This window comes from Nipponia nippon, unplaced genomic scaffold, assembly GCF_047370975.1.
Source record: "Nipponia nippon isolate SJK-2023a ecotype South Korea unplaced genomic scaffold, ASM4737097v1 scaffold_4, whole genome shotgun sequence".
Lineage (NCBI taxonomy): Eukaryota > Metazoa > Chordata > Aves > Pelecaniformes > Threskiornithidae > Nipponia > Nipponia nippon.
In genome coordinates, this window is record NW_028262358.1 from 14345928 (window position 1) to 14366218 (window position 20291).

General features: G+C 53.8%; 3 protein-coding genes across 3 annotated transcripts; all 3 read left to right on the forward strand.

The window, feature by feature from the left end:
• The first annotated feature begins 44 nt into the window (after nt 1-44).
• LOC148053152 (T-cell activation Rho GTPase-activating protein-like) lies at nt 45-2602 on the forward strand. Its single transcript, XM_087774297.1, has 8 exons — nt 45-157; nt 387-548; nt 634-743; nt 914-1109; nt 1337-1454; nt 1588-1733; nt 2292-2383; nt 2470-2602. Exons 2-8 carry the CDS (start codon nt 393-395, stop codon nt 2600-2602), a joined length of 951 nt encoding a protein of 316 aa, XP_087630423.1. The 5' UTR covers nt 45-157; nt 387-392.
• Nucleotides 2603-8293: 5691 nt separating this feature from the next.
• LOC148053153 (uncharacterized) lies at nt 8294-10502 on the forward strand. Its single transcript, XM_087777147.1, has 7 exons — nt 8294-8325; nt 8416-8535; nt 8739-8912; nt 9290-9331; nt 9501-9585; nt 9690-9743; nt 10065-10502. Exons 1-7 carry the CDS (start codon nt 8294-8296, stop codon nt 10170-10172), a joined length of 615 nt encoding a protein of 204 aa, XP_087633273.1. The 3' UTR covers nt 10173-10502.
• A 468-nt stretch (nt 10503-10970) lies between these two features.
• On the forward strand, nt 10971-13178 carry LOC148053154 (T-cell activation Rho GTPase-activating protein-like). Its single transcript, XM_087774298.1, has 7 exons — nt 10971-11123; nt 11209-11318; nt 11489-11684; nt 11912-12029; nt 12163-12308; nt 12868-12959; nt 13046-13178. Exons 1-7 carry the CDS (start codon nt 11016-11018, stop codon nt 13176-13178), a joined length of 903 nt encoding a protein of 300 aa, XP_087630424.1. The 5' UTR covers nt 10971-11015.
• Nucleotides 13179-20291: the final 7113 nt, after the last annotated feature.

The following is a 20291-nucleotide window of genomic DNA, read 5'->3' on the forward strand; positions in this document are numbered from 1 at the left end:
GAGGAGGAGGGGGCTGCCCTGGCCCTTTGCTCTGCGGCGCAGCTCGGCCACTGCCCAGGCGCCAGGGCAGGCGGGCTCCGGCTGCAGCAGGCCGCTTTTTGGGCAGCCCCTGGCAGCCCTCTGCGGGGAGGACGGCACGCTGCCCCGGCCCATCCAGGTAAGCCAGCCTGCACCCCTGTGGTCCCCAGCCCTCCGACTGCTCCAGAGCCGGTGTGCCCAGGGGCTCCGCAGATGGGGCATTGGGCTCTTCACCCATGGCTCATGCTTCTGCTTTCAGCCCCTTTGCAGCAGGAGGGAGCACAGGCTGGGGCTGAACTCTGGTCCCGGCCACCGCTTTTGCAAGGCAGCTCCTCAGCCAAGTAACTCTCCTCCTGCCTCTCCTGCAGGAGCTGATGGCTGTCCTGCACCAGCAAGGACCAGCGACGGAGGGCATATTCCGCATGGCGGCCAGTGGGACAGAGCTTCGGGAGCTGCGCGAGGCCCTGGACCGCGGCGCGGACGTCGACCTGGGAAGCCAGCCTGCGCTGCTGCTGGCCGTCATCTTGAAGGTGAGTGCTTCTGACCTGCAGCTGGAAGAGCTCCTGGCATGTCTGGAGTGTTCAGAGGCTCACCTGAATGCCCTTGGCATTGCAGGACTTCCTGAGAAGCATCCCCGCCAAGCTGCTCGTGACAGACCTTTACGAAGACTGGATGGCAGCCATGCAGAAGACCTGCCAGGAGGACAAGATCGAAGAGCTGAAAGCGTAAGTGTGGGCAGCAGCCTGCCTGTTGAGCTGGAGCCCTGACCGCTGGCTGAGAGCACCTGCAAAGCTGCGCAACACAGCCGCTGGCTCCCACCTGCCTTGGGCAAGCCTGGGGGACACCTGTGGGCAACTTAATCTGCTTGAGTGACGTTGTGTTCCTGTTCCCTCAGGGTGGCCCACAAGTTGCCTGCAGCCAACCTCCTCCTCCTCAAGCGCCTGCTGTCCCTCCTCCAGCACATCGGCCACAACACCTCCACCAGCAGGATGACCTCCAGCAACCTGGCCATCTGCCTTGGGCCAAACCTGCTGAGCCCACCCAACGAGGACCTGCTCCCTCTGCAGGCCATGCTGGAGGTGACTCAGAAGGTACGCTCCATTGAGCAGCGGGCTGCAGCCTTCCCAGCCCATCAGAGCTTGGCTCTTCAGAGGTCCCTGGCTGCCTGCTCTCTTGAGCAAATGCTGCTGGCGTGGCTGCCAGCAAGAGCAGCCCCGCAGCCACAGCCTGCTGCACAGAGGCCAGGCTCAGGAGTGGCAAAGGCTGCTGGATACATGTTCAGGCACCTGGCTTGAGACCAAGGCTCTGATGTGTGCAGGTGAACGTGCTGGTGGAGTTTATGATTGAAAACTGCGGTGACATCTTTGCGGAGGAGGTGGCTGGCCTCTCCTGTCCATCAGCCCAGGCGTCGCCAGCACCCATGGACAGATCCACAGGTAGGAGGAGGGACTGAGGGCTGTCAGAGCGTGAGCAGAATGCTGCTGTAGGGCTTGGGGCTGGACTGGCTTTAGCCGATGTCTGCTTCCAACAAGTCACTTTGCTGCACATGCTTTTGCTTTCGCTTTCCAGAGCTGTCTTTGGAAGAGCAACGTGGCCCTGCAGGCCAAGCAGACATGGAGCAGCAGGCAAGCGCCTTCCCGGACGCACCACCCTCTCTGCTCGTCCTCCAGAGAGCAGCAGGGGCAGACACGGATGCGGGACGTGAGATGGCAGAGGTATGGCAGCTCCACAACCACTGGGACAAGGTGTCTCGGGTAGGAGGGTACTTGCTGATGAGTCCAAGTAGCTGCTCTGCCTCTTCCTGGCACTCCATCTCTGGTGGCTTTGGCTGGTTTTATTTTTCTCCAGTAAAACTGGAAAGGTTGCCTCTCCACTGTGTTAGGCATGTGCTTAATCAAAGGCGATATCTCCAAAATACCTAGAGAAAGAGAGATTTGAAAAGCAAAGCCTCCCACCGGGGCATTGGTGGTGTTGCACCAAAGGGCTATCCGCAGAGCTCTGTCTCGGGAGGGCAGCAGAAACCGCGCCAGAATGAAGTGGGCCAGCCCTTTCTGGCCCGCAGGGGGATCGCAGGCTCCCTGCTGAATGCTCCCCCAAATTAATGGAGTGTCACGCACTCGTGTGAACAGTGTGTTCCAAAGGGAGGCCCTTGGAAGAAAGGGCTAATGCAAACCAGCCAAAGGGATCTTCTCTGGAGAGCTAAGGGAGCAAGCAGTCACTTGCTGCTCCAGGGCGTCCCTTGCCACCTGCTCACGCCAGCATTTCTCTGTTAGGCACCCGTTGCTGTGCCTCCAACCACCCCAGAGACCACGGCAGACCCCCTGGCCTGTGCAGAAGAACTGAAGAGCCTTTTGGAGGAAAGAAGGTAAAAGGAGTCAGCTTTGCTTAAACCCAGCACTGATTCCAGTTGATGCTGGCTTGACCTGTCTAATCCCACTGTGGGATGGAAAGGTTTGCAGGCTGCCCCCAGGAAACGGGAAACCAAAGACAAAGAAAGAGAGAAGAGGCCTGGGCAGAGGAGAGGGAATGCCAAGGAGACAAGAAAAGAAGGAAGAGAGAAAGCGTTGGGGGGATCGAAAAGTGAAAAAAAGCAGGAAGGTCCAGCAGGTGAAGAAGCCCAGGTGTGTACCAGGGGAGGGCGAGGGATGGTGCTGCGCAGGGTTTGCAAATAACTCCCTGGCAGCTGCCCAGGGCTCCCCATCGAGCCCTGCTGCGTGGCACAGGGGCACTGTGCAGCTCTGCAGGCGCACAGGTCTCTAAGGGCATTACCCATGGGGACGAGGCGCCAGAGCCATGCCGTAGCCAAGGCCAGCAAGAGCTCTCTCTTCTGGGCCATAAACAGTTCCTCGTCGGAGGTGTTCCCCAAAGAAAGGGCAACCAAATCCTGCCCCTTCCGGCCTTTGTGGTTTATCAGTGCTTTCTGACTCTGTCCTTGCAGGTGCCCATGTCCTGTTACTGCCTGAACCCCTGTGACTCCTGGGCCCCCCCGCCCGCAGTGGATGTTTGCAATAAAAGGATCTTTTCTCTCTTCTGACTGTGTCTGCCAGACGATATTCTGGAGTGGGGAGCCGTTGTTTGGTGATGAATCCTAGGGCAGGAGTTTGGGGTCATCCCTTGTCCCGGAATCCTTTCCAGCAGGCATCAGGGCTGAGTTCAGAGGCTTTAGGAGTCAAAGCAAAGCACAGAATCGCACAGAATCACACAGAATGGCTGAGTCTGGGAGGTGTCGCAAATAGGTGGTTTCGGACACTTAAGAAATCGCCAACAAAGGTATCAGCAAAAGTGTTTCTAAGAGCAGGTTTTTAATAGCGTAACTTCACCAAGTTCGATGGCAAGGTTCCCTCTGCTAAGTACTGCCTGGTAGAGTCATAGAAAGGAAAACTGAGACACACTCGAGTTAGAATGCTTCACAGAGAGACCGGCGATGCAGAGAGTAAGGCACACCCTCCCGCTGAGTCATGAGGTTCAGGGGAGACCCCCTTGCTTTCTGAACTCCTGATGGAGCTTAGGTGCAGCTAGGTCCAGTCTTCGTCTCTGACTTGATCAACGTTTCATTTCCAAGTGGTCGTACATGCCATGTTTATGTAATGTTTGCAGTAGCACCAATTCAGCATGCAATCAAAGTTACTAAGGCAAAATCCAAGTTACCATCCTACAAGGTTAGGCACGACACTGGTCGCTTAGCAGAGACCTGTTGCTGGTGGAAGGTCTCTGTTCCTCGAGGAGCAACCTTGAGAGGTGTCCCAGCTCGAGGGGAGATGGCTGCCATGCAGCCACGCTGCCTAGCAGGGAGGGCTCCAAGAAGGCTCGCTTAGGCTGTCATATTTATAGGATAAAGTGGTTGGCCTGGAGTCAAATTACACGCGATAGAAAAGGTATGCCGGAGATTCCTTGTACCCACAACTTCCTCTGTGCCTTGAGAAATGAGTCTTGGAAAAGCCACCCGCTATTCGTGTGTCAGTCGCACGATCGCTGTTCCAAGCTGATGTGCATCCATGCTCACTTTGTCACTCTGCTCCTTTGTGGGTGTTCAGGGGACAGATTGCAACTAGAGGAGTTCACGGCCCAGCTACACTCAGGTTTGATTACATACAGGTTACCTACAGGTTACCAGGTTTCATACGGAATCAGTTGATTGTATCCATTTTACCTGCTGGACTGATTTGGTTTGTTTCATTTTTTGCCCAACTCTGAGATACAGAATGATTATAAGCAAGAAACACAATAAGGTCAACATTGACAAAACTACAACTGGACGGAGCATCCAATTCAAAATTCCAGTTGCTGTTGGGGACCATCCAGAAGGAGTTTCCCACCAGTGATGTTTTCCATCTTTCTTCGCTCTTTCTGGGACATGGTGTATCTCCGCTGCGTCGTGATGGACAGGAATTAGGGGTTTTGGCCGTTATTCCAAATTCGCTTTAGCAATTGACTCGGGTCATCGTGTTGCACCAGTTTTCTCACCAATGTGAGATTCATTCCAGTAGGGGTAGGCGATAAATCGTGATAGGCTGTAGAGTTAGGCTGTACCAATTGGTGAGTTGTGACAGGAGCGGGATAGTTAAAGTGGCATCCTCTGATTTTGGTAAAATGACAAGTACAGATATTTGAGCGACTGTATATATCTACAGTGGTCTTGTCTGGAAATAGAGACTCACAAAGGGTTCTCATACAAACACATCCGCTTCCAACGTACACAGGTACAGTTTCAGGGGTTTCATCAGGATGTATTTCAACATGACAAACATTAGGGGACAGTTCCATTGCCATTTAATCCCAGCGCAATGATGGGGTAGATGCCAGCAGGACTGGAGTTTCCTTTCAACTTGAGTCGCGTCCTCCCAAATTTCCTCTGGCATTGCAGTGGGCAAGGTGCCCTCCTTGTCTTCCCTGATTTATTATTCCCTAATAAACATGAGAGGTCGTTTTGGCCTGCTCGGCCCAGTCTGGAATAGATTGCAAGAAGTACCGTCTTCTGCAAAAGCCCGTTCTGCTACAATAGGGTCGCGGGGGTGTGCTGGCCCCGGTGACTGCTATGGCTTGGATTTTTGTATTGGTGCCTTGACTGCCTCTTCATGCTCTGGGTTCTACTCCCACCGGGTTCCCTTTCGTAAAAGTGAGTACAGTGAGCGAGCAATAATAGAAAACCCAGGTACCTGTTTTTTCCAGCACCCTCCAGTACCCCAAAGTTGTTGTAATTCCCTCCTAGGCTGGGGCATCTGCAATTGTTCTGTTTTACTTCAGGTGTCCAGCGGGATTGCTGCACTACCTGCAGTCCACCAAGGACCTACAAATTTTACTTCTCTACTCGGTCCCTGACAATTTTGGGGTGGAATTTCAACTTCTGCTTTCTGTAGTGTTTGCCACACTGCTGCTGCCCCCGCTTCCCCCACCCTTTCAGGGGACCTCCCTCCGATTAGGATATCATCTCTGTGTTGGTACAGTTTCACATCTTGAAGGAGTGAGACTGTTTGAAAGAGTTCAGCAAGTGCAGCCTGAGCAATTGCAGGTGGCTCTTTACACCCTGTGGGAGTCTGTTACGGGTGTATTGTCTACCTTCCCAAGGCAAAGCAAATGTCTCTTTCTCCTTCTTCTGCCAGGGGACCACAAAGGACATATCCTTCACATCTAGCACTGCCATCCGTGGGCGTGCGGCTGCTTGTCATCACGTGGCTGTTAAAGCTGCAATATTAGGTGCTGCAGCCGTTTGCAGAGCTGTGTTGGCATTTAAGTGCCTATAATCAATTGTCAGACGCCATCTTCCACCTGGCTTTTGGACTGACCAGACGAGTGAATTGTCTGCTATTACTTCAGAAATCCCATTTTGTGCCGCAGCCCTGCCGCAGCAGGGCCCTCTGCAGGTCATCTGGTCCAGCCCGCCTGCTCAAGCAGGGTCACCCAGAGCCAGTAAAGTAGATCACCCTAACAGTCCAATATGGGTTTCTCATGTGCAGCTGGAAGAGCGTGTGTTTTCATCTGTGCCCCTTTCCTCTGGTCCTCTCGGGGCAGAAGTGATTGACAAAGGTAGAAAGGTGGCGCGAGGCACAACTGTTGCAAGAATCGGCCACAGTCCTTGTCTCGGTGGGAAGGTCTTAGCTCCTCAGAAGCACGGACTTAGCACTCGATCGTGATTTAGGTATTATCTGTTTGCCTCCTTCCAAACCAAGGCTGCCGTGGTTAAGATCTGGATGTAGCTTCCAGTTCAGTAGTTCTTCTAGTCAGGGTATTGTTGATTCCCTAGCTGTTGAGAGTAGAAATCGGTGTTGAAATCTTTTTCTCAGCACGTCATCAACCAAGCTGATAGATAGCAGTGGGCAGTGGATCTGAACTGGCCCCAGTGACCCACCATGGGTTAATTGTTCCCCTCACTGGGGCTGTGGAAAGAGGGTTTTCTGAATTCCCTACCTGAACTGCAGCTCTCGCTAGCCTCGGTGCAAGTGGACCCAGCAGCTGGTCCTGAAAAGCACCAACGCAGGACACGGAAAGCTTTGAGCCACTGGGGCTCTTCTGGAATCGCCTCTGCCATGTGCACCCATGTCTGTGAACAACCCTTCTCCTCCAGCTGAAAAGCAGCTGCAGATCTTGCTCATGGCTCAAGGACGCTGGGGGCCTCGCATGGTGCCTGAGGCTTGGGGCTTGCGTTGCCTGTGCCCAGCTGTGCCCAGCTGTGCCCACGGGGTGACAGAGGAAAGACTTTCCCTGGGGAAGAGGCACCAGCGAGGGGTCGAGATGGAGGAAAACCTCACCAACGTTTTGGCTCTAGGCGGAAAGTTCTGGATCAGAGAGGAATTCTACATCTTCCGCAGCATAGCACAGGCCACTGGCTGGACAGCAAGTTTCTTTCTTTCTTTCATTTTTCCTGGAAGAGTCTCCTGTTGGCACCGAGTAGAGGCAGAATGTCAGGCAAGGTGGCTGATTGAATGGGAATGACAGAGGGCAATGGACTTGGCTCGTAAAAGCCCGATTGCTCTACAAGTTGAATCTGTTTTCTCTCGTGCTTTTTACTTCTAAGGAAGGGGGCGGGTGGAGGGGCGTGGATGATTTCTCGTCAGAGCTCCTCAAACACGCGTTGTAGCAGTCGAGGCAGAATATGCCTTTCTCACGTACCTTTTCTTTTTGCACCACGGTCAATTCAATCTGCTGATCAATAGCCCACGGAGGTCCATAGGCACCTTTGATTGGGATCCTTTGGCTCAAGAGCTAGGTGCAACCTCCTGTCACCAGTTTAGGCACAATGAATGCAGATAATCTGCTCTCTAATAACCTAAGCTACTTACTCCCTAAATGATCTATACGAGAGTCCAGCCCCATCCGACGGTACACATAAGATCAGCGCTATGAAGAGACATGACGTTCCAATGAAAAATGAGACAGATGCTTGAACGACTTTTAAGAGCTTGCAGGAATCAAAAGGGGAAGCCCTGTATCTAGAAGAGAAAAAAACAACGTGGCTTTTCCCCCTACATTTCTGAACCTTCTGTGACAAGGTATGGCATATCAACGTGCATGTCTGCAAGGCCCCGGGCTGCACTCTGCGGGTCCCGTTCACGGTCGGTGATCTGGATGATGGGGCAGAGTGTCCCCTCAGACAGCTTGCAGATGGCACACAGCTGGGAGGAGAGGCTCACGCGGCGGAGCGTGGTGCTGCCGCCAAGCAGAGGGCCCTTGAGAGGCTGGAGAAAGGGGCTGGCAGGAGTCTCATGCAGCTCAACAAGGGCAAGAGCAAAGTCCTGCAGCTGGGGAGGAAGAAGCCCTTGCAGCAGTGCAGGCTGGGGCACAGCCAGCTGGAAAGCAGCTGTGCAGACAGCTGGGCTCTTGGTGGAGCCCAAGCTGACCCCCAAATTGGAGCCAGCCAAGTGGCCTTGGGGCCAAGAAGGCTAACTGCCTGCTGGGCTGCAGGAGGCAAAGCATTGGCAGCAGGTGGAGGGAGGTGGTCCTGCCCCTCTGCTGTGTCCTGCTCGGGGCTGCCCAGTGCAAGAGAGACATGGCCCTACTGGAGAGAACCCCCAGCCCAGGGCCCTCCCAGTGCCACCCCCCCCCCCGCTACCCAGTGTCCGTTGGGCTCGGAATGTTGGAATGTTGGCCACTTGGAGCCAACAGCCACCAGTGCCGGCAGGACGGAGCTGTGCTGGCCCGGAGCAGCGCTAGGAGGAGGCAGGGGCTGGCCGAGCAGCTCAGCTGCGGCACCGACACCAGCACCCCGCTTCCCATCCTTGCTGTGGCCGCCTGGGCCGTGTCCTTGGTGCACGGCGAGGGTCCTCCTGTCCCGGGCGGGATGGGCCAGGCCAACTGCTGCTGCGGCTCCAGGTGGGTTCTCCCTGTGGCTCGGGGACACGCGGGCATGGCCGGGCCCTGCAGCAGCTGCCTTTCTCATGCCCGCCGCTCGCTGCTCTGCAGGGAGGCTCTCAGCGACATCGAGGTGGTGCTGAGCGCAGACGTGCGGCTGACCCGGGGCCGCAAGAGGAGCGAGAGGCGCCTCCTCCTCCTCCAGGAGGAACTGGTCATCGCCAAGTTGCAGTAAGACCCTCAGAGCCCAGCTGCCTTTCCCCAGCCCTGGCCCTGCCACCAGGGCAGGGACACCCTGCCACCAGCCCCAGGCCCCAGCACCTTGCTGCTGGATGCACCCCTGTGCGTCCCAAGGCAGGCGAGGGACAGGGCTCTCGCCGGGGGGACCCCAAGGAGCCCACCTCCAGCTCCCTGCCCGCCTCTCCTCTCTGCAGACGTGGCACCAGCGTGCGCCCACAGCTCCGCCTGGCCCTGGACAAGCTGTGGGTGCTGAGCGGCGGGAAGGAGGCAGCGGGGCAGGAAGAAGAGGAGGAGGAGGAAGGCAGCGATGAGGACAGGACCTCCCTCATCCTCGCCTGGCCCACCGGCTCCTGTGTTGCCACTTTTGGGTGAGTCGCGGTGCCACGTCCCATGGCAGGGCAGCAGAGGTTCCCAAGCACGCCCCGGCAGCCATCCTGTGAATGGCCTCTGCCCTCCGTGCAGAGCCCGGGCAGGGAGCGGGCAGCACGCCCACAGGGACGGGTTGGGGGGCATTTCCATGGCCTGCATCCCCCCACCACCTTTTGGTCCCCGGAAGGGAAGGGCAAAAGCAGCTGCTCTGGCAGGAGAGAGGGAGCCAGGGCTTGGGCAGTGCCTCGGTCCTTCCCCACGGGGCTCTTTCTGCTCCTCTGTCCTTCTGCATGGGGCAGGGCTGTGCAGGCACCCGCCTCTGCCCACGGGCTGGGGGGCAGCGGGGCCTGACGCTGCTTCTCCTCTCTTTCTGCAGCTCCCGGGCCCTGAAGGAGCTGTGGGTGGGCACACTGCTGGGGTAAGCCGGGGGGATGCTCCAGGTGCAGCCGCACAGGGGAACACAGCTCCCCAGCTGGGGAGAGGTGCCCCCGCGGCTGCGGGCAGCTGTCGGGCAGAGCTGCCTGACAAGAGAGAAGAGGCAGCTTGGGGCTCACCCAGCTCTCTCCCTGTCCCTTCCCGCTGCACAGGACACCAGAAGGAGCAAAGAGAGCCCGGGTGACCCGCCTGCCGTCGATCAAAGCCCTGGAGAAGGAGCTGAGTCGCCGCCATGCCGTGAGTGTCTCTCTGCTCTGGGCTCTGTCCCCAGGCACTGCTCCTCCAGCCGAGCATCAGAGGCATTGCTGCTCACCTTCTTCCACTCCTCCTCTCTTGCCCAGTGGAGGACATTGAGCGCCAGGAGCCTGGAGAGGCTGATGGAGGGCCAGGCAGAGGTGAGAATGGCTGCCTTTCACCCACCTCTGGCTGTGCCGAGGTGCCAGGGATGTGCGGCGAGTGGGGTGAGCTTGTGCGGGAGGGAGGGAGGGTCCCGTGGTGCCTCTTTGGGAGCGAGCGGAGAGGGTTGGAAAGCTACCAGGAATGCGGGCAAATCTGCACTGGCAGCGCTGGGAGGAAACCTGCGGTGCAGAGCAGAGAGCCTGGGAGGGCGGAGGGTCCCAGCTCCGCCACGCTCAGGCTGCTGGTGCCGGGTGGCAGCTCGCCGGTGGCCCTTTCTGCTGCGGGGCTGCTCTCTAAGCACAGCCTGCTTCTTGCAGGCTGATCCCAAGCAAGGGCCTCCGACAGACCCAGCTAGAAACAGAGGGGGACTTGGCCACTCAGCAGGTGAGTTTTGGAAAGAAAGGCAACGTCCTGCCACCGGTTGAGCTGTGCTCACTTGTCCCCTGAGTGTCGCCATGCAGGTGTGGCAGCCCAAGGGAGGACGTCACCTGGACGAGCAAGGGCAGCCGCTGGGCAGTGACAGCTGGATGTGGTTCTGCGGGGACACGGAGCCTCTGCTGCTGCCCACAGCTTGGAGGAGGGCAGGCCGAGGGCTGGGACAGGCTGTCCCGCTGGCACGACGGCTCTCAGCAGCCTGCGAGCCGCAGCCGCCTTTCCAGCTGCTGGCTCCCTGCCCGTCCTGCCGCAGCGCTCAGCACCACGCTGCAGGCAGGGCAGGCAGGGCAGGGCAGGGCAGGGCAGGCTGCGGGAGCGCTGGCCTGGCCGTCTCCATTGATGGGCTCTCGCTCTCTTTCCCTTTGCAGCAGGAGGGAGCAGCAGCGGCAGGAGGAGGAGGAGGGGGCTGCCCTGGCCCTTTGCTCTGCGGCGCAGCTCGGCCACTGCCCAGGCGCCAGGGCAGGCGGGCTCCGGCTGCAGCAGGCCGGCTTTTGGGCAGCCCCTGGCAGCCCTCTGCGGGGAGGACGGCACGCTGCCCCGGCCCATCCAGGTAAGCCAGCCTGCACCCCTGTGGTCCCCAGCCCTCCGACTGCTCCAGAGCCGGTGTGCCCAGGGGCTCCGCAGATGGGGCATTGGGCTCTTCACCCATGGCTCATGCTTCTGCTTTCAGCCCCTTTGCAGCAGGAGGGAGCACAGGCTGGGGCTGAACTCTGGTCCCGGCCACCGCTTTTGCAAGGCAGCTCCTCAGCCAAGTAACTCTCCTCCTGCCTCTCCTGCAGGAGCTGATGGCTGTCCTGCACCAGCAAGGACCAGCGACGGAGGGCATATTCCGCATGGCGGCCAGTGGGACAGAGCTTCGGGAGCTGCGCGAGGCCCTGGACCGCGGCGCGGACGTCGACCTGGGAAGCCAGCCTGCGCTGCTGCTGGCCGTCATCTTGAAGGTGAGTGCTTCTGACCTGCAGCTGGAAGAGCTCCTGGCATGTCTGGAGTGTTCAGAGGCTCACCTGAATGCCCTTGGCATTGCAGGACTTCCTGAGAAGCATCCCCGCCAAGCTGCTCGTGACAGACCTTTACGAAGACTGGATGGCAGCCATGCAGAAGACCTGCCAGGAGGACAAGATCGAAGAGCTGAAAGCGTAAGTGTGGGCAGCAGCCTGCCTGTTGAGCTGGAGCCCTGACCGCTGGCTGAGAGCACCTGCAAAGCTGCGCAACACAGCCGCTGGCTCCCACCTGCCTTGGGCAAGCCTGGGGGACACCTGTGGGCAACTTAATCTGCTTGAGTGACGTTGTGTTCCTGTTCCCTCAGGGTGGCCCACAAGTTGCCTGCAGCCAACCTCCTCCTCCTCAAGCGCCTGCTGTCCCTCCTCCAGCACATCGGCCACAACACCTCCACCAGCAGGATGACCTCCAGCAACCTGGCCATCTGCCTTGGGCCAAACCTGCTGAGCCCACCCAACGAGGACCTGCTCCCTCTGCAGGCCATGCTGGAGGTGACTCAGAAGGTACGCTCCATTGAGCAGCGGGCTGCAGCCTTCCCAGCCCATCAGAGCTTGGCTCTTCAGAGGTCCCTGGCTGCCTGCTCTCTTGAGCAAATGCTGCTGGCGTGGCTGCCAGCAAGAGCAGCCCCGCAGCCACAGCCTGCTGCACAGAGGCCAGGCTCAGGAGTGGCAAAGGCTGCTGGATACATGTTCAGGCACCTGGCTTGAGACCAAGGCTCTGATGTGTGCAGGTGAACGTGCTGGTGGAGTTTATGATTGAAAACTGCGGTGACATCTTTGCGGAGGAGGTGGCTGGCCTCTCCTGTCCATCAGCCCAGGCGTCGCCAGCACCCATGGACAGATCCACAGGTAGGAGGAGGGACTGAGGGCTGTCAGAGCGTGAGCAGAATGCTGCTGTAGGGCTTGGGGCTGGACTGGCTTTAGCCGATGTCTGCTTCCAACAAGTCACTTTGCTGCACATGCTTTTGCTTTCGCTTTCCAGAGCTGTCTTTGGAAGAGCAACGTGGCCCTGCAGGCCAAGCAGACATGGAGCAGCAGGCAAGCGCCTTCCCGGACGCACCACCCTCTCTGCTCGTCCTCCAGAGAGCAGCAGGGGCAGACACGGATGCGGGACGTGAGATGGCAGAGGTATGGCAGCTCCACAACCACTGGGACAAGGTGATCTCGGGTAGGAGGGTAGTTGCTGATGAGTCCAAGTAGCTGCTCTGCCTCTTCCTGGCACTCCATCTCTGGTGGCTTTGGCTGGTTTTATTTTTCTCCAGTAAAACTGGAAAGGTTGCCTCTCCACTGTGTTAGGCATGTGCTTAATCAAAGGCGATATCTCCAAAATACCTAGAGAAAGAGAGATTTGAAAAGCAAAGCCTCCCACCGGGGCATTGGTGGTGTTGCACCAAAGGGCTATCCGCAGAGCTCTGTCTCGGGAGGGCAGCAGAAACCGCGCCAGAATGAAGTGGGCCAGCCCTTTCTGGCCCGCAGGGGGATCGCAGGCTCCCTGCTGAATGCCCCCCCAAATTAATGGAGTGTCACGCACTCGTGTGAACAGTGTGTTCCAAAGGGAGGCCCTTGGAAGAAAGGGCTAATGCAAACCAGCCAAAGGGATCTTCTCTGGAGAGCTAAGGGAGCAAGCAGTCACTTGCTGCTCCAGGGCGTCCCTTGCCACCTGCTCACGCCAGCATTTCTCTGTTAGGCACCCGTTGCTGTGCCTCCAACCACCCCAGAGACCACGGCAGACCCCCTGGCCTGTGCAGAAGAACTGAAGAGCCTTTTGGAGGAAAGAAGGTAAAAGGAGTCAGCTTTGCTTAAACCCAGCACTGATTCCAGTTGATGCTGGCTTGACCTGTCTAATCCCACTGTGGGATGGAAAGGTTTGCAGGCTGCCCCCAGGAAACGGGAAACCAAAGACAAAGAAAGAGAGAAGAGGCCTGGGCAGAGGAGAGGGAATGCCAAGGAGACAAGAAAAGAAGGAAGAGAGAAAGCGTTGGGGGGATCGAAAAGTGAAAAAAAGCAGGAAGGTCCAGCAGGTGAAGAAGCCCAGGTGTGTACCAGGGGAGGGCGAGGGATGGTGCTGCGCAGGGTTTGCAAATAACTCCCTGGCAGCTGCCCAGGGCTCCCCATCGAGCCCTGCTGCGTGGCACAGGGGCACTGTGCAGCTCTGCAGGCGCACAGGTCTCTAAGGGCATTACCCATGGGGACGAGGCGCCAGAGCCATGCCGTAGCCAAGGCCAGCAAGAGCTCTCTCTTCTGGGCCGTAAACAGTTCCTCGTCGGAGGTGTTCCCCAAAGAAAGGGCAACCAAATCCTGCCCCTTCCGGCCTTTGTGGTTTATCAGTGCTTTCTGACTCTGTCCTTGCAGGTGCCCATGTCCTGTTACTGCCTGAACCCCTGTGACTCCTGGGCCCCCCCGCCCGCAGTGGATGTTTGCAATAAAAGGATCTTTTCTCTCTTCTGACTGTGTCTGCCAGACGATATTCTGGAGTGGGGAGCTGTTGTTTGGTGATGAATCCTAGGGCAGGAGTTTGGGGTCATCCCTTGTCCCGGAATCCTTTCCAGCAGGCATCAGGGCTGAGTTCAGAGGCTTTAGGAGTCAAAGCAAAGCACAGAATCACACAGAATGGCTGAGTCTGGGAGGGACCTGTGGATGTCATCTGGTGCAATGCCTTTACTCAAGCAGTCTCACTTAGAACAGGTTGCCCAGGACCATGTCCCCTTGGGTTTTGAATATCTCCAAGGATGGAGACTCCACAACCTCCCTGGGCAATCTCTGACAGCATTTGACTCCCCTGACAGTAAAAACATGTTTTCTTTTGTGCAGCTGGAATATCATGTTTTAATTTGTGCCTGTTACCTCTGGTCCTCTCAGTGGATACTCTTGAGAAGTGCCTGGCTGTCTCATCTTCATTTCCTCTCTGCAGGTTTTTATATATATATTGATAAGACACTCCGCACACACATGGCCCCAGGCTTTCTCTTTTTCCAGCTGAAGCATGCCAGCTTAGAAGCACCACGGAAAATTGGGTTTTCTTGAGCCTCCTTGTCTTTTGTGTAATGTATGTGTTGGTGGTGTTTCCACCATCTTACATAGTGCCTGCAGTGCTGCTCTCTTCTCTGGAAATGGCTCAGAAAAGGAAACAAAGCTTCAGACCAGCTTGTGAACAAAGAATAAGCTAACTGGCCTAGATCTTTTCAGCTGGGAAAAAAATGGCTGACGGAAGACATAACAGGGTCTGTCTAGGTCAGAGTGAACACTAAGAGGTGGCTCTTCATAGACCATGTAGTCAAACTATTTGCTGCTAGACACTGTAGAACTTACCATCACAGCTTTTCTTGTTAAAAATCCTTCCAGAAAGATTTCTTCTTAAATGTAACCACACCTGGGAGCTGTGAGCCCCATTTCTCCACCTGATTTGTGCAAACTGCCCGTCTTGCTGCACAACAGCCTGGAGCCACAGCGTTTTTCTCCTCCAGGCTTGTCATCTCATACAACTGAAAAAAAAATGGGCTCATATTAAAACGTGAACATTTTAATTTATGCATCTGATTGATATTATGCTGTAATTAAATTATATTCCCATGGTGCGTATAACATCAGGGTTGTAGTAATACAAATAATTAGTAATTAACTCTAATCAGATCAGTTAGCAAACGGCAGATTCCAGATGAATAAGCTGGCCAACAGTGTGTGTGGTGAGGAAAGCCAAGGAAGAATGAAGAAAAGCTAATTTGTGCTAATGGATAAGGGAAGAAGTGAAAATAACAGGAAACTCATTTTCAAGAGAACTCCCCTGCCAAAGAAAACAAGAATGCAATCTTAAAAGATTCTTTAGGCAATAGTCATCATCCTGCAGCTCAGTTCTTGGAAGATACTCCACTTTGACCTGTCACACCCTGCCCTGAGTCCCTCCCAAATGCTCATGCCTCTTACTATGCTTTGGTGCTGAACTAAATGAAGGGCCAGTACAGTAGCATGCACAAAGTACCTTCAGCCAAAGGGACCTTCCAAAGCTGCCTTCCAGCTGACAATCTCTTGATGATGACAAGTGATGATAGCACTTCAGTGCCTTCCTCAGCATGCCAGCGGCACCTTGGCATGGGAATTTGGGAATGCGTTCTTAACCAGTTGCTCCCACTAATCTCCAGGTAACTGCAGTGCTGCAGAGGCAACTTTGAGCTGCAGAAATGGCTGGAACAGGAAGACTCAGTCATAAGTGGTGGGAAGAGCAGTCTGAAAACACACGTAGGCATGGGACTCAGGAAGAACGACAGTACAGGTCATAGGAAATGAGAGTAAGTATCTTGATGGTGCTGCAGGTGCACAGAGCCCAACTTGAGCACACTAGAGTATGTCTCCCAAGACTTCCTCTCTAGCCAGCAGAGAATCACAGCCCTCCAACACATAATTCAGAGCATTAATCTCTTGCTCTGGATTGCTCTCAGGAGTCACTGATTTCTCTCTACTAAGCACTGCAGGAGTCAGCAGAGACTAGCCCTCCTGGGCTGAAGCTGGTTGTCAGGAATCCCTTTCCCTGAATGAGTCCAACAGGAGTTCAGTGTTCTGCTGCAGTACAGGCCCCACAGATACAGGCAGGATCTTCATCTCAGCTCTAAGAATGCTGAACTAGCTCCTGAGCAACATGACAGCTTAGCAAATAGTTTCAAGTGTTTGGAGTTCAGGGTCTGGCGAGATCCCAAAGGCAGGAAAAACACTGCTGCCTGTTGACCTTGCAGAGCCAGATCAGTGGAGGGCATCGTGTCTAACCTTCAGAAGAAGGTTGATGTCAGGACTGGATGGGAGCCAGGGGCTTGGGCAGCATGGGCTGCAAAGAGGGAGTGCGTGTCTTGGTGCCTGCAGCTTCTCTTCTGAGAACACCAGTGTGGAGCTGCTCCACTCTGTCCAGCGCGAGCCCCATCAACCAGCACTGAGGTCTTGTTTCTCTGAGCTTTTGTTTTCGCTCCAGATGTGTGGGAGCAGCTCCATGAGAGACCAGGGAATGAGAAGAGTAGAGGAGGAGAAGGACATAACCAAAGGATTCAGCTTAGACCCTAGATCACTCTCAGGCCCCTGCTGGCAGGGCTAGGTCCTCCTTTTGAAACTTGGGGAGTCTTTAGGCTAGGGGAAATTTGTGGAAGGTATATGATAGCAAGCAAAGAGTCTCTGGCATTGCATGCACTGGGGAATCTTTCCGAGGCAGAATTAAATACTCCTGGAGACATAAGTAGCAGAGGCCAAATCCTGGCATGTGGAGCCTTCTCAGTGCTTCCCTCACACTGTTGCTGAATTGGTCAGCTGATGATACCTCAAGATGTGTTTTGGGTTGGAAGTAGCCTGGTTGCCCCTTTATATCTTCCACTGACCAAGAAGCTCATCCCATTGCTCTTTCTTTCCCTCCTGAGTCCCTGCCGGTCTCTCCACCAGGTGCAGACTGAACCTGGGCAATGTGACTTGGCCCCACTGCCAGCTGTGCTCTCTTTGCTTCCCTTCCACAGTTTAATGCACAACACAAGGTGTGAGGAGACCATCCTGTGGTCTGCACCACGGTGCCACAAGGAGGGTAAAAGCAGCCAGGTCTGCCTTTGCAGCTGGCCATAGCAGAAACCCAGCTCCATGTCCCTGCTGAACAGGAGCACACAGCACACCCAGGATCTGACATAGATGACTTGGGACATTGTCTGCTTTCTTCTTGGTGCAACCGTGTCTGTGTTGGTTCAACATGTTTTTCCTGTCCTCTTTTTGCCTGACAATATCAGGAAGGGCATCTGTGCATCAGTCTGCTACAGTGTATAAGCCTTCAGCTCCAGGATCATGATCTTCACTGCAGAAAAGGAGGAGTATGTGCTTCCAAGCATAGATTACTCAAAGCAGAGAGCTTAGGACAGCTATTCTTCATGGGCCCAGGGACAATTCCTCTACAGACCAATGAAGTATAAAAGATCTGAGAATGGAACTGCCTATGTGATAGGTAATACTACAATCTGAACATCTGTTTCTGGTTCAAAACAGAGCAAAATATTGCATTTTGGCAGTGCCCTCAAAAAAAGTAAACAAAATATTTTTAACAATTTCAGTTTGGATCTGTCAAACAAAGTTGCAATTAAAAGAAAATTCAAGATATGCTCTTGCCAGCTGGACTGCAGTTTGATCCGTATCAAATATTTTAGAGACAAATAATTAAAAAAAAATAGTCTGTGTTCTGTCTCAAAAAGGTCAGTGTGAAATATTCTACCATTGTAAAAGGCTTTCACTTTTTATTTTCTCAATTATAAATGTGCTTGAAACCAACATCTTCCTGCAGCCAAGCTTTCCTTTTGATTAAATGGCATTTTCTGATGGAAAATGTTCTAAGTAAACATAAAATGATTAGAAAATGTGACCAGCTCTAATTGCTGCTGTGTGCCAAGAGTATGCCAACAGGTCCTTTCTTGGAGGGCAGCAGGAAAAGGGAGGTTGCCTGGGCATTTTTTTTATTTGATGATTCAACAAGTCACTGGCTGCTTGCAAGTTACTGGTAACAGGTCACAGGCAAAGCTCCAGAAATGTTCAAATGAACTAATTAATCAAATGAAATAATAAAGGAAGGTGAGGACAGGTCATAATGGGTAGACTCATTTCAGTTCCTTTCCATAATCCTACAAAAATATGAAGAAATGGGAGAAACAGATATATTTGTGTGCAGCGTTTAGGGTGGCAGCAATGCTCTACAGGCCCATATAACATGATAGACTGTGGTTTATCGAGATGTTTGCTGACACTCCAGAATGGAAAGGAGCCTTTCAGCAATGTGTATATGTGTATCGCTCTACCTGAACATGCAGAAGTTTATTGAGCAATTTGCTGAACCAAGGACTGCCTGCATTTTCATGTCTGGCTCCTTTCCTGGTTAGAGAGGGTCTCCACAGCTTTGTTGTGACGAGGGAAGTTGGCATAACAAGAATTCGCAGTACCCCAGTCTGCTACCAGATTCAGGGTCAATCATTGCTCTCAAGGCTCAGGTCACCTAATTACTTTCAGATATGACTTTTTCTGCAGCTTCTACTTAACTGTCTGTTTCCAGAAGTGCCACTGTTATGTGTCATCCTAAAAGTTTTCCTCTTGCATTCAAGCAAGTGTTCAGCCTTCATGAAATGTTTTGGGTTACTTATTTCATGGTTCAGTTTTGTGGGTTGCTATTGGCTACCAACAACATTTGTCCCTTGCATACCTGTGGCACGGGAGTTTCTTGGGGCTACTGGGACATCATCCCTGGGACCCCTCCTCAGGGGCACAGGGAACTGGGACTTGGGATTCCCAGTCTTCTGACTGAAATCCAACAGGTCAACCCCTTCTGGCTTTCCAGTGTTTCACAGAGGGTTAGAAACCAACAGAAGCAACAGAAAATTCCTGGGATCATCCTTCCCACAGGGATGCTGGTAGACTTTTGCCTTAACCACACATGCCAGAAGATCCTAAAGGAAGAGAATAGTGTAGTAGTTCATACTCACTTTTTCCTCGGGGATGGTCCACCAAGCACTAAAATAAAAGTTTTGCCCCTGTCCCTAATCTACACAAGGGTTGTATCTGTCACCCAAGGGATGAAGTGGGGCACACAGCAGTTGGTGGGGTCCCAGAGACATGCCATGGGGTTTGGCTATGGGTGACCCAGGCGACAGGACACTGGTTCTAGGATGCTTCTCATCACACCTGAATTGGCAGGTTAGCATGTGTAGCTGATGATATTCCCTGTTCCTCAAAAGGGCTTGGGAGTAGGAAGGAAATGCCTTTTTTACTGTGCCATGGATGGAGGAACTTGCACCTTCCATGAGAACAACAGAGCATTGCACAGCTGGGGAACAGCCTATGATCTACAGCCAACCCAAATGAGGACGCAGCTAAAGAAAGAGGGAGGGATGTCCAGAGCCAGATCTTCACTGTGGGAGACGAGGAGAATTTTCTACCAACCCCAAGGGACTGCACAGACCTTGCTGCAACACAGAAAGCTGTTGGATGGCGGCCAAGAGGAAGAGGAAGGTCCTGCCCTACCTAGACATTGGAAGTGGGGGTGATTTTTCTACACACCATTTTATTTCAACCTCTCAAGTGAGATTTCCTTGTCTGACTATTGACCTCTTCTAGTCAGAGCTGGGGACACCCCCAAAACTGCTTGCTGTGGCCCAAGGAGGTAGTTGAGCACAATGATGTCTGATCATATCCATGCTTTAGAGACTTCTGAGAGAGCCTCTTCGAGACCAGGTTGCTTGTTGACTGTCCAGCAGTATTTTTGCATGCATGCTACTTCCATTATGTCAGCGTAGCAGTTGTACCTATGTCCTTTCTGGTCTCCAGGATAGCTCGCTTCCTTGATGATGCTGTTATTCTGTCACGGCTGTTAAGTTGCTCATAACCAAAGCACTTTAGTAATAATACCAGTTGTTTCTTCATGAATCTGTTTTTGAAAGGAAATCTGTGTTACTTAGGCTGAATATTGGCTCATTTGAGCATTTATTTATTTATTGTGATCAGTCTTGCTTCTTGGGTATATCTCAAATGAGTAGAAAATAATGAATATACAAAGACTATAGTAGGTGTTCTTAAAATAGAATGGATAAACCAATTCTAGGACAGAATGGAGAAATGTGGTCCCAAGTCTAAATGTGAGTCAATCACAATCCCCTGGGTGTTCAAATTGTCCTTTAATTTGTGAGAAATTCAAAGAGAAGAGTTGCAACTTCTTCTGTAAGAGCACCTGCAAAAATGGTGGTCAGCACACATGCTTTTTGTCTTTTTGCTTTGATTTGCACAGGGAAAATGTAATTTCTGTGGGCCACACAGCAGGTTTGTGGAAGAGGTTGGGGGAGCAGGCAGTACACTTGCAGGGCAGAGCTACCATTCAAAGGGACCTGGACAGGCTAGAGAAATGGATTGATATGAACATCACGAAGGTCAGTGAAAGTACATGTGAAATCCTTCCTCTGGGACGTAATGACCCAGTCTTGTGAAGCGTGTGAGGGAGTTAACCAGGAGTCAGCATGTGCCCCTGCAACACAGGAGGCCAACTGGCTGTCCCTGCAAGAGTGCAGCCATCAGTGTGAGGGAAGTGATTATAGTGATTACAGTCCCCTCTACCTGGGACTGGTGAGA

Excerpts from the sequence above, each read along its gene's own strand:
- LOC148053152 (XM_087774297.1), top strand. The coding sequence starts at position 393 with ATGGCTGTCCTGCACCAGCAAGGACCAGCGACGGAGGGCATATTCCGC. Across the intron at positions 1,455-1,587 it reads ACCCATGGACAGATCCACAG|AGCTGTCTTTGGAAGAGCAA; the intron begins GTAGGAGGAGGG and ends TTCGCTTTCCAG. Across the intron at positions 1,734-2,291 it reads CGGGACGTGAGATGGCAGAG|GCACCCGTTGCTGTGCCTCC; the intron begins GTATGGCAGCTC and ends TTTCTCTGTTAG.
- LOC148053153 (XM_087777147.1), top strand. The coding sequence starts at position 8,294 with ATGGGCCAGGCCAACTGCTGCTGCGGCTCCAG. Across the intron at positions 8,326-8,415 it reads AACTGCTGCTGCGGCTCCAG|GGAGGCTCTCAGCGACATCG; the intron begins GTGGGTTCTCCC and ends GCTGCTCTGCAG. Across the intron at positions 8,536-8,738 it reads CTGGTCATCGCCAAGTTGCA|ACGTGGCACCAGCGTGCGCC; the intron begins GTAAGACCCTCA and ends TCCTCTCTGCAG.
- LOC148053154 (XM_087774298.1), top strand. The coding sequence starts at position 11,016 with ATGGCGGCCAGTGGGACAGAGCTTCGGGAGCTGCGCGAGGCCCTGGAC. Across the intron at positions 11,319-11,488 it reads AAGATCGAAGAGCTGAAAGC|GGTGGCCCACAAGTTGCCTG; the intron begins GTAAGTGTGGGC and ends CTGTTCCCTCAG. Across the intron at positions 12,030-12,162 it reads ACCCATGGACAGATCCACAG|AGCTGTCTTTGGAAGAGCAA; the intron begins GTAGGAGGAGGG and ends TTCGCTTTCCAG.